General features: G+C 30.3%; 1 protein-coding gene across 3 annotated transcripts in view; it reads left to right on the top strand.

The window, feature by feature from the left end:
- The window catches only part of LOC129960139 (serine/threonine-protein kinase WNK1-like), a 177,632-nt gene that overhangs the window by 89,377 nt on the left and 74,750 nt on the right, over positions 1 to 13,505 (top strand). For all 3 annotated transcript variants that reach the window (XM_056073316.1, XM_056073315.1, XM_056073314.1), the window contains exons 4-5: positions 514 to 734; positions 7,670 to 7,827. In XM_056073316.1, coding sequence (XP_055929291.1) covers positions 514 to 734; positions 7,670 to 7,827 — 379 coding nt within the window. The remainder of the gene's footprint in view (positions 1 to 513; positions 735 to 7,669; positions 7,828 to 13,505) is intronic.

Raw genomic sequence — 13,505 nt, 5'->3', positions numbered from 1 at the left:
TGTCGTCCTCATCATATGGCCGCGGTTGAAAATTACAAGGTCTGTTCCAAAATAGCCCTAGTGGTGCTTTAAAAAAAACGGGACGTTAATATAACTAAACTAAAATCCAAGTTCTTGCGTAAGTAAGTAGTTCTGTTGCCAGTTTTTTCTCTTGGCAAGTTTCAGTTAATTGAATCCGATTACAGTAAATTTATGAAACATACATTCGAGTGAAAAATTGTTCTTACATAAATCGAGAATAGTAGTACTTTTTTTAAAAAAAATCTACTTCTTTTATTTTCATTGCTATCCTGCTTTCTGAAGTGGATGTAAAGAAGAAACATGTTTCTCAAGCTGATGTAATCATGCAGGGGTTATGAATCAAATTTGAAAACTTCGGTTCAAACAGAATTCGTTTTCATTATTTGAAAAGAAATATTTTAAATAACTACTTTTCTTTTATTTGAAAAATATTATTAAAAGGTATTTTTAATTTTATGGAAAATAGTTTGTTAAATCTGTTGTATTTTTCAGGTATCTGAAACGTTTCAAGAAAATTAACACCAAAGTGATTAAATCTTGGTGTCGACAAATCCTGAAAGGACTGCACTTTTTGCACTCCCGTCAGCCACCTATAATTCATCGTGATTTGAAATGTGATAATATTTTTATTACTGGAACTACAGGTGCAGTGAAAATAGGAGATTTGGGCTTAGCTACCCTGAAAAATCGCTCTTTCGCCAAAAGTGTTATTGGTAAGTATTTCCTCCCCCTTTTTTTTATATGCCCTCCCCAATATCTGTCGACTTTTTTCCTTTCTATCATCTGTTTGCCACGAGGAATCTTAATGACAGAAATTATTTGCTGCGATTCTGCTATAACCAAAAATAATTCTTTCATTCATTTCTGTGTACGCTAATAATGTATAAACTTTATTCTATTACTACTCATAAGGTATTGATTAGGTTCGACATTTATGGTATCAGGCCGTTATAGACTTAATGTTTGCTTTACTCCCTCTGACAGTCCCACGGGGGGAGGGGGGAGCACCTCGTAATTGAGGATGAGAAGCTTCCGCCACCTCTGTGGGTACACGAAAAGGTGGGGGTCTGGCTCCTCCCATCGATGACGGGACGTACTTCCTTAGGGAAGAGTTGTACGTGGCCGGTGATTAGGACTCAAGCACAGTTCCCCCCTCCCCAGTGTTGCTGTTGCGGCGGTCCGGTCATTAAAGTTTTTTCGTGTGCCTTCAGGCGGGTTGGAGTAGTCAGTTTGTGATTATTCCCCCTGAGACATAAGCTATATAGCATTATTATTAATACGAGAAAAAGAAAAATAAATAAATAAAGGAAAGCATTTTGGTGGCCATTATCTGAGAACTTTAAAGCAGAAACTACTGGATACATAGTTTCCTTAGTATCTAACAAAACGTAATCTGTGCATCTCTCTCTATATATAATATAGTATAATATAATGTATTTGTTTTTTCTATATCGCTAAATTTTCCCTGCGTTGCAAATTTCCTTTTAAAATTTTCTATTCTGAAATGCCTTTCTATTGTAATCAATGTACTGTATATTTACCAGTTTAAGCACAACCATAACAGTATTCTGTTCGGGAACGAACTATTCAATATTCTTCGAACTGATATTTAATAATACTGCGCTTGGTAGTTAACAATATAAATAATTATATACAGGATTTTTATCACAAAACAACGATTATCAAAAATTCAAATTACAAATGCGGCAGTTTTTCGTTCTTCACGCTGTTCTTGTTTTTCCCAGTTACCATCCTCTTCTCATTTTTCCTGTTTACATGGAGACTTCGTTCACTACATATCAACATTTGTTTATAATTTTTCGTCATAAAAAGGAATGACCAGTGTTCACACGTGTTTGCAGTCGGATTTTATTTAAGCTCGCTAAATAAAGTACAGTACACTCCCGAGTATCCGGATCCCGACTATCCGGCCTAGTTTTCTTTTATCTTAAATGAGGAAGGCAAGGACAACATTGCCAAGGCATTGGAAGCGAGCGTCTGCTACGATTCCCCTTCGTGTCTTGTGCGATATATAAGTTGTAACAGGAAAAGAGCAGTTGTAGTGACCATGGAAGATAAATTACGCTCCAGACAGCGACTAGACTCTGGTGTAACAGCAAAAAAAATATAACTTCGGAGTTTGGAGTTAGGAAAAATATAGTGGGGAACTGGTAAAAAAGCGGGCAGAAATTGAAAAGTGGCTGTTGCGCGAGCTAGTGGAAGCTAGTGGAATAAAAGTAAGAAAAACCATTCACATTCTACGTGGCGTGGTACGATAAATGGAGGGCTTAGTACTCAATAAGAAGTGAGACAATTCGTATTATAACGGCGTGCTTTGGTATAAAAACTTTGTCTTCTGGTGGAGGTGGGCAAAGAAATGAGTTCATAGAAATCCGGTCCATCCGGCTTTTTTGTTATCCGGCCAAATTTTTTGCCACATTAAGCCAGATACTTGGGAGTGTACTGTATAGTATTTGTTGGCCCTACTAAGGAAGTTACTGATAGACGTTATATTGTTTGGTTATAATACTTTTATTAAGACAGTTTTGCCTTATTTTGTCTGCTTTCGAAAAGGAAGAAGCAAACTATTTTTAAATTACGTAATGGGAGGGGTGGTAATGGGTAAGTAATGGGAGGGGAGTTACAGATTCGCCGGATGTCAGATTTGGTCGGTGCTCGGAAAGCAGTATATTTGCTTTTCATTTTTGTTTTTAAAATCAGGCTGAGGCAAATGCGATCAAAAGATTTGGTGAATAAATACTATGTCTCGTGCTATTTACCCTCCTTTCGGCATTGCACATCAAGTACTTCTCTCAAGGGAAAGTATTCTTCTGTCTTTTTTGAACACTCAGTCTGCATCCTCAGAAGATTTCAGAAAATAATGGTTCTGCTGTAGTCGTATTTCTGTTCCTTTCCTTAACAGTTAACTTCAAGTAAATTACTTTCTTAACGCTTTATCACTGTTGTTATATTTTGTGAATGCTTTTTCATCATATAACACTATGAAATACCTTTTAATGTATCCTATTGCTATTAAAATGAGATTATTGGGCTCCCATAAAGGTGTCATTTTCTGTAATTTAAAATTTCTTGTGTAAAAGCAATTGCTTTTCTTTGTTCTTCTCAGATGTCATTCTACATGATGATATCGTTTTTCTTTGACGAGCGCGCCTTTGGATTTTATTTTAACATCTTAAATGTTAACAATCCATTTCTCTCTCTGTCGAAATTTCTATATAATTTTTTTCAGGTGTTATTCCATTGGCTACTTTTCTTTCGTTAGTTATTTTTTGAAATCAGCTAATAGTAAATTTGGGGATTATCAGTTGGCGAGTAACGTATTTGATGTATATTGCGTTTCTCCCCCAGCCCCCATGTAAAGGGATAGTATTATAATTGTTTGCAGCTTAGCAAGCTTGTTTATGCAACGCACACTTATATATATAAATAGAAAAATAGATGTCCGATGGGCATTCCTTGAAATAAGGCATAAGAACCTTGAAATTATATATGGTAATTACCTATTACTTTACAAGGAAATTATTAAAATCCAGCAATCAAAAGTCTCAAGGTCAATAAAAAAGAATTTTGCGTTTACAACCTACTTTCCACATTGTATACTTTAGACTTGTTGCTGTCGAGGTTAGTCTATTTGTGTAAGTCATTGAGAGGACTAACCACGTTTGATAATTCCCATTGGCAAGAATCTTAATCACCGAATTCTCTCTGTACGAGAAATTACGTTTTTTGGCGAATCAGACTTCATTTTTCGTGCAAAATGAGCAGTTGTACATCATGCTTAATTGTGCTCAAAGATTTGATCCATATCAACAGAGCTGTTTTCAAATCTGGGTAAGGTTTGAATAATCTTGTATCTTTCTTTTGAAATGTGTCATATTATGATTTATTAATATGCTAAATCAAAACTTTTTGAGTGTTTCAACTGAAATAATGAAAAAATGATGCATAATATTTGATTTATACACCTTTGTATTAAAATTTATTTTCAAATACATAATTAGAGAATAGAATCCATTCACATAAGTCATTATGGTTAACTATATTTGTTAATATCAATACTGCTGTGTTTATTGATTGCAGATAATTGAAATGAATTTTAAAATTCTCAGAAATGTTTATGGCTTTATTTAATGGCAAAGTAGTGATAGGAATATCAGAAAATTATATTATTTAGTTTATTTTGTAGCTTATGTATAATACAATTCGATCTTAATCTCTTAGTTTCTCTGACAAAAGAGGATATAATATTGAAATAAACCAGCTTTATAAGTTGCTGATTTTATTGCTGAAAATTTCAAAATTGTACCTGTCCTCGAATTATTATTTTTACATCTGACGATTTTATTCCGACGATTTTATAATTACCTTATAAATTTTAATCCATTAAAAGCTTGTATGTATTATATTATTAGATTGCATGCTTATAAAAATTTGTGTGCATTTTAATGTTCATCTATATTGACATTTCTCTTTATTTTATAACTTTCGCATTGAAAATTATTTAAAACCCCTTTTAAAAGTATAAAATAAATGCATTTGAAACCATTTACATGACGAATTCATGATTTGTTTATACATTCCTCATCATTTTTAATTTTTTTTTTTGTATTAATGTACTTGGTTGTATGTAATCGGAGCATTTAAAATTTTTTTTGTATTAATGTACTTGGTTGTATGGAATCGGAGCAGAACTTCCTGAAATATTTCATAATACCCTCGTCTAGACTTTCCAGTATGAAGTAAGGGACCCTTGTTGGTGTTTACTTCACCAAGTGGCGCTTTGGTATGCTTTGACCAAGTATTTATCACAAGTGTTCGTGTGACGGGAAATTTTTCGGCCACCATTTATTGTTCGAAGGAATTACTTATCTCTGTAGATCTGTCGATTCTACCTAGTCTTTGTACATTATATCTCTTACAGAATTTCGTAATCTGTAGTGAACACCCTGTATATGTTATAGATAATATTTAAGCTTAATACTGTAATTGAATCCTTTCTTTTTATTCTCTCATAATGTGTTTTTATATTTTCTGTCAAAAGATGAATGTACGAATGTACTGCCATTTCTGGTAATAAATGAAATTTGCTTATTTTGAAATTCCCTTGTCTAATGTAGCTCTTTCGAATAAATTTTGTAGTTAGATTGGCTCTCCCTTCGGTTTTGAATCCCTTTCATAGAGTTAGTATGAATTCTTGACTTATTAGTGCTTGTTTCTTTTTAAATTAGAATTTCTTCTTCTATAATAACAATTGCTAAAATAAATTCTCAAAATAGAAAATTTAGGAAGACTTTCCATTATTTATTTTTCTTGTACGTGTAGTTGTGGTGAAGATCACTAAGCGAGGGTGTTTAGTGTACTCTGTAATTGTCACATTTCCACTTTTTTATGGTTTATCTTTGGATTTTTGTTAGTTACCCCCTTCAAGGTATTAAAAGGGCGTAATAATCTAGTAGCCGAATCTTGGGTTTGGGACAGTAGGAATTGAAAGTTAGAGACTTGATTTCTTGTATATTGATCTAGAAAATATTCAGTCTGTTATTAAAAGTCAAAACTCCTTACTTTATGGTAGTGTGAAATTTTGGAGAGTGATTAACTGGCTCTAATATTAATCTATCACTTGGCGATGTTGAGATTGTTACCCTGAAACCCATACATTGCTTCAAAACAGGACAATAACTTTATATACTTAAACTATTTTCATCATTGCATTTTCTTAAATAATACAAGAATAAGATTTGTTTATTTATTAAATGAATTATTTTAATGATTTAACTTGCTTTTTTTCATAAAGTCTGATTATAATTGAAAATTGTGATATCTGCTAGAGCAGTAATTTTGTGATGTCATATTGTGTAAGCAAAGTGAATGTTATTATTTGCTATGAGTGTAGAATATCCTTAAAATATGACAGTTATAAAAGTAAATCAGATGTAAAAATTATAATGTGATCATACCAAAATATGACAATTTTCTACGTGTTTAGTTTAGTTTCAATCTGTCATTAAGTAAAAAAATAAAATTCAATAAGAAAGTAATAAATTTCATCCTATCCACATTATAAAGAAAGTGTAGGACCTTAAAAAGTCATTATTTTGAAGAAATTATTTTAATGGTAAAGAAATGTTAAAATTGTTTGCTAACTCATGTAATGATTTTCGATAGATCATATGGTGCAAGATTATTTGGGCAGTCAGGTCTCTTAATCCGTAATCAGTTCCAGAGCAATTTTTCTTTTCAATACATGTTAAAAGGTTCATTCCAGATGCATTTTTGAACTGAATGTTGTTGTGAATTTTGCCAAAAATTTAATGTATAAAAAAATTCAATAATTTTTCAATCTTCTTTCTCCACACTATTTTTTCTAATAATTCCAGGGAACAGACTTTACTTGTAATCAAAGTTCCATTTTTTTTGTACTATTATAAACTGTATGACGTATAAGTATATGAAGTTTGCTTTTCTTATATACATGTAAGCAAATAGATGATTCGAAGCTGCGGGTTCAGCTGCTAGTGTGCTAGTAATCCTTTAGTTTTGTCAAAAGAAAAGTATGTGAATGTTGACGTGATGATTCGACATAAAAGTGTTTGAGACTTCCTCTCCACACACACTTCCATCTTTGTCCAGTCAGCTCGATATTGCTTCCCAAAAATGATTATATAAAATTTTCATCTGAATAACGTTTTAGAAAATTACCTTGTACTTTTTTTATAGATAATAAGAACAGAAACCAAAACTCCTAACTATCCAATCAAAGAGAGATAAAAAGAAGGGGGTGGGGGGAGGGACTGAGGGAACGAAGGTAAACTTTGGATGAGAGTGAAATCAGAAATGATCACACTCTAGGACGGATATGTTCTGATTGTTGCTTCAACGCCTCCACATTCAATGGTAGTAAAGGGTTGTATTTTCAACAAATCTTATATTTAATTGTGTGCTGAGGAGACTTTCATAGACTGCTCTATGAATTGCCCCTACTTACTTTCCTATCTTGTTTTTATTTTTTTTATTGCCCCCCTCCCCCCATTTTCATTGACCATCAGATTCTCAGAGTGACAAAGTAAACAAAGAGCATCAGAACCTCAAAGTGTAAAAAGAAAACATAATTTTTTTTTAAAAAGAAAATTTAACCTTTAAGTTCAGTGTGTGTTGCAGCTCTGCAACCTTAATGGGCAAGCAGGCTGCTTTTCTTAGATGATCACATTTATGTTTGTTTTGGAAAAGCTTGATCCATTGTAATTAAAATTACCTAATTAAATTATTAATTGAAATTATTTTATTTGGTTTTTGGTTAATTATTTCTTGTTTTGAAAATTTTTATTTTGTTCAAGTATGTTGTCATTGTACTTGTGCTGAAAATAACTACCGCATATATAAACATACTAATATTCACGTTGAGACATAATTATACTTTTATTTTTAATTTCTGTACTATTTATTGGAAAATTATTTTTCATCAGCCTCTGATACAATGTTTGTAAAGTCTTTGTCTTGAAAGGATTGATGATCCATTCATTATTAAGAATAATTATTATGAATCCGTTGTATTAAACAGGAAATACTTATTTTTAAATTATAAATCCAATCCATTTTAATTGGTTTCTAATGTTGGTTTTCTTTTCAGGCACTCCGGAATTTATGGCACCAGAGATGTACGAGGAAAATTACAATGAATCCGTAGACGTCTATGCTTTTGGAATGTGCATTTTGGAAATGGCTACATCTGAATATCCATATTCTGAATGCACTGGACCAGCTCAAATTTACAAGAAGGTCACCAATGTAAGGATTTTTTTTTTGTATTGAAAATATTTGTTGCAATTTTAACTTTATTGCGATTTTTCCATTACCATATTCGAATACTTATAACTCTTCTCGAATTGACTTTTTTTATTTGAATTTGTGAAATGTACTTAATTTGTGATATAATGAAATACGTTAAAAAATAAAGTTAGGCTATTGACAATGTAGAGCTGTGATACTATTTTATACTCTTTGATACATATTGCAGGCCTGAGAAAAAACTGTCACTACTTAAAATGATTAATTTTTTAGTTAAAGCACGGTGAAAAAATCTAAAATGATACGAATCTAAGCCAGCAACTGATATACATCTGGTTGCGATACTTGCTACCTGAACTGATTTTAAACTTGTTATATCCTGAGAATTAAAACTATATGAGTAAAAAATAATTCAGTTTACTATTAAGTGCTATCTATATCCAAATGTATAAAGCAATTAAGTGTAAGTCTGATGATTCGTATCTTTAATAAACTGTTTTAATAGATACCGCTTTGATTACAGTAGTCTTCTGTTGTAGAAGATCTCTTCACCCCCTCTCTTGAAAGGACAGCAGCTTGATCAAAACTGGGAGTAATGGGAAAGGGATTCAAAGGGAATTCAAAGGGAGGAAAGAAAAGGAAGAAAAAAGTAGAATCTCTAGCTCAAATGGGATGTCAAATTCTGAGCCAGTGTATTACTCTTTATCAAAAGAATTCAAATAAAGCAAGATGCATTGAATTCATTTTATCACAGTCTTCTGTATAGCTTGTAGAACAACGTGGTCAAAGTTGCTGCAGAATCGAAGAAGATATACGTTTTATTTCTATATTTAGGGATATTTTACTAAACTGGATCATGCTTATAGCATGGCGGAAGCGTAGTAAAAATAATAAAATTTATGTAATTCTTGATAAAGTAAAAAAGAAAAAGAAAAGAAAAAATTCGAAAAAAAAAAAAAAAATGAATCAAGAAATAGTGAAAAACTTTAAAATTGTCACCGAAGATATTTTTACAAAATATACAGGAATGAAAATGCGATCGAATGTCAATCTATTTATACGGAGATGAGCATATTTTTAATAAGTAAACGCGTGTTCACTCGCTTCAGATTTATTCTCTGAGGAAATGAAATTACAATTTTGAATGAGCTATTTATGTTCTTCTTTGACAGCCCTAGGTATCGAGATTTGATGTTATTTTTTAAAGCTTTGTCTGAAATACAGGATAAAAATATTTTGTCCGGCTCAGATGATATGTTTAAATTATTCACTTCGCAAATTTCAAGCCAGTCTGAATTTACAAAAATTTTAAAATTGAATTTTGAATTTCTGAATTTGAGCAAATTTTTGAACATTTTAAAAGCATTTAAATTAACAGCATAATTATTTTAAATATAAGTGTTAATATAATGCGATAGAAACTTATATATACTTAATCTGGATGTAAATATTGAATAATAACTAAACGGTTATAAATTTATCCAAACTTCGATGTCAAAAAATTAATAAATAAGCACGGAAAACATTTAAAATTTCTTATATCAATTGTAAGTATAAAATAAGCAAATAATGAAAATTAAAGTTTTTACTACTAAAAGTATTTCGGTTATTCTATGATGTTCACTTTTTTATTTATTGATGTCATTTTGTTTACAATTTTAAATTTATTTTGAAATAATGCAAAAAGTTTATTATTTAAAGTAATCAAACATAATAATATAAAGGACAATGTATTAGAAAAACCGAAGCTCTCTTTTTGTCAAAAATTCTTTAGTTTTATTGAAATTTGCTCCATTTTCTTATTTCCATTTTTGGATGCGATACCTGCATTATTTTAGATTATAGATAGCATTAAATTACAAATGCCACTTTCTGTAGGAGACTTGTTAGAAGCACATATCCTGGACAAAAAAAATTCTGATATTGGAAGATGAAAACGTGGAAGGCCCAACCAAGTAAATGATACAACATTAGAAAAATGAACACACACACAAAAAAAAAAAAATAAATAAAAAAATGAATAATTTTAAAATTGTATGAGAAAACTGTTCTGGTTTTTATCTGGACTTTTTGTAGGGTGTTAAAAGAAAGGATGAGCATAGAGATTCGAACTTCACACAACGTCGTTAAAAAAACGCTCTGAAATTAATTTCTTTTTTTTTTTTAGAATGCATTTCGAACAGCGGAAACTATTCTGTTTTCTTATATAAAATAAAGGAGTGAGATGAATCTTCTTAAATTGCCTGTTCGAAATACTGTCTTATCACGCACCATGTTGATTACAACCAGAAGCTTACCTTCATAAAAAGGCACTCATAACAGAAAACCAAAATTGCGACCCTTTCCCCAATTAAATGCGATCCATATATAACACCATGTATCCCGTAGGGTAAAGATTGACTTGAGCCAAACCTAAATAATAATGTGCAAAACATTTTTGAGCTGATCAGATTTACGTATAATCGACAGCTTTTCCAATGGACATTATTAGCTGATGGCTTTTTTTTTGTGTGCATCACGATGACATTTTATTTAAATGCTTTGAAAACAAATTTTCAAAATTGTTTCGAAAGTTTTTAACGAAATTTTGCTTAATTTTCGGAGAAAATTTTTAAATATTCTGAACTTAACGACATGAAAATGTAGGAGTAAGATATCTTACAAATGTTACTGCGAAAATGTTGATATTTTATAAAAAAAAATACGAACCAAGGAGGCATTTGCTTCATACTAAAAAATCTTAAAGAAAGCACATATATAAATCATTGATTCTGTCATGGGGAAGGAACCTCAGAGTCAAATATTTTTATTTGCATTATTATATATTTGCATTATTTTTTGTGCATTGACTTTGGATAGAATCTGAACATTGAAATAAGCCTGTAAAATTGTATAAAAGCCGCCACATATAACTAAGCTGTATGTGTATTAATATAAGAATTATTTTATTCATTTCTTTAAATATATCTGTAATAAACAAACTGAATATTTCTGAAGAAGATTTTTAATGAATTGACCAAAGGGAAGTTTCGTGAACTTTGATTCACTCACTTTTAATCATATGAAATTAAACTAACACAATCATTTTAAGGAATTTAATGTACGTTTATGGTTTAATATCTTTAATCTTCCCAAAATTTAACTTAATTTCAAACTTATTTACTTATTTTTTCAATTTTTAACTGTTATTAAATGTGATATATTTTTTTGGAGGGAAGAGGAAGAAAAATGCCATCTCAGTAGACAATTATTAATCTGTTTGTTGGAATACAGTGAGTGAGATCAAACTTCTAAATATGATTGCTAAGGTAAAGACACCATTATGGGCTTCTTGGAGTGATAAGAACTTTTTATTTTAATTAAAAATAAAAGGCAAAAAATTGAATCAGTTTGTCTAAAAGTTAATGTTTTATTTTGTATTTTTGTAGTTGATCTATAATTTCGTGATTGAACATGATATTATTATTTCTTATGATTATTATTACAATATCAATTAATCTTCGAAATTATCTTTTACAGTAATATTTAAAAGAGAAAAAAAAAATGTTACAGTGTTTAAGATGTACTTCATAATTTAATTTTTATTTTTATTTAATTGCTTCATATTTTTATATCTAAATTTTGATAGAAATTGTGTGGTATTTAAGAGAAAAACTAACTCGAAAAAATTTATTTTGAATGTCATTAAAATTATTTTTTGTCTCTAAGAACGATGCTCACTTCAATGAGAGAGCAGTTTCAACTTTCTCCCAAAGAATGTATTTTAAAAAATATGTACAATGATTTGCTTCTAAAACACTTGTATATGTACTAGACACAAGAATTCGATACAAAATCCGACTGCCATGTTTAGGTGGTTATTTTAAATCAACGGTTTTAATGATTGGGTATACAATCTCAAATGTAATGTGCTTGTTAGCATGCAAATTCCTTAATGACAATAACCTGACTGACTCGGTTGGGGGTGGGATCCTTTAAAATTCAAGCGAAAACTTAATTTTCATTAATTTTGCATTTGATCTTGCAAATTATTAGGAATTAGCTTATATTTCTCATTTCAAATGCCAATATGGATTTATAAATTTTACCTTTAAGTATTTGCAAAGCTTTCCGGAGTTCCTACCCTCTTGCTGTAGTTTTTAGTATATATTTGTCAGAACAGTTGTATTTGAAATTTTACGAAATAAAATCCAAAATAACTTATTATATTTTCAGCTTACAAATTATATTAATAAATGGAAATATTTACAACTGAAAAACCAAGTTGAAAATAGTGAAATAAATAATAGTGTGCTTACCTCTAATCAAATCGACTTTCGTTATACTTTTCTAAAAATAGTTGAAGCATTTCTTACTTAAAATCATTATACTGAGTGAAAATAGAAATATTTTTCTGGTCATATTTAATAATTCTAGAATACGATTTTCAGTCTGTTCAAGTGAGGAGACTATATCATTTCATCTGCATGCATATAATGAGAAATTCTGAAATTCCAAGTGAAATTAAGTATTATATTTTATTCCCCTTTTCTACTAAGCTGATCATCGCCCTCCCCCATTCCCGCAAGTCGTAAATCTTTGAATAGATTCACAAGTACTTCTTTACATAGATAAAGGATTTGGATCTGCATAACATAAAGGATAATCTGCGTAACATAATGTTGTTTATTTTGAGAACCTTGCTTAAGTAGGGTCTCAAAAGAAGTCTCAATCCATTATGTTTTTCCACACTTGGTTGGAATCATCTTTTTCTAATTTCAAAGAAAATATTTCAACTCTGAAGAGCAGCAGTTTGGCCGAACCAAGAACACATATAATACAAATGTGGAAAATCCCCAATTTATGTGGAATTCGGGTATTGATATTACTGTTTGCTTAATTTCATAGGGGCTCACAATGAGACTGACCCTGCTGATTGTTCCTATTCAAAACAGTTAAGAAAAGTTAAACAATTTATCCCTTATATAATCTGAATTCATTTTTTCTTTTATGTAATAAAATGAAGATGGCAAAATATTTAAACTGAATTTTTTTAAGCTGAAATTTTTTTCTGCATGTGAAATAAAGGAGGGGGGGGGCAGCTGCAATTAATTGACCAAATACTAGATTTATTATTTTCTTCAAGATGCTGTTTAACTTATTCATTTTTTAAAATTTCCTAATTGACTATGTTATTAGTATCTAGCAAATCATTGTTAATAAACAGAATATTTTTAATCATTTGGAGATTCTGTAGATATTTCATTGCTCTTACAATAAAGTCATGGGAGTTTCGAATAATTTAAATTTATTCGGATGTTTTCTTTGAAATATGAAGTACTTATATCAGTATTGTATGTGTAAGTCATTTTATTTTTCTACGTTGGATTAAAAAAAAATTCTGTATTCAATTTTTTGTTGTTAAATATTGCTATTTTTAAAATCCTGTATACTTATTTTCTCATTTCTGAAATTCTTGCTTGTTCTAACTTTCCCTTGTCTTTGTGTTATTTAAATTTGCTTAACTAGATTAAAGGTTAAAATTACTTGAAATCTCATTTTTTAATGCAATTTCAGATACTATGTTTAACTCTTTTAGATAAGTCTGATTAACAAAATGAAATCATTTGTTGTATTCCTTTCATTTTTCTTTACTTATGTATAGATAGGATCTTGTTTTCCTGTTTTTTATAAATTAC

The sequence above is a fragment of the Argiope bruennichi genome, chromosome X2 (genome assembly GCF_947563725.1).
Source record: "Argiope bruennichi chromosome X2, qqArgBrue1.1, whole genome shotgun sequence".
NCBI classification, from domain to species: Eukaryota; Metazoa; Arthropoda; class Arachnida; order Araneae; family Araneidae; genus Argiope; species Argiope bruennichi.
Note: the sequence above shows the minus strand (reverse complement) of the source record. Positions and strands in the feature narration are given on the sequence as shown.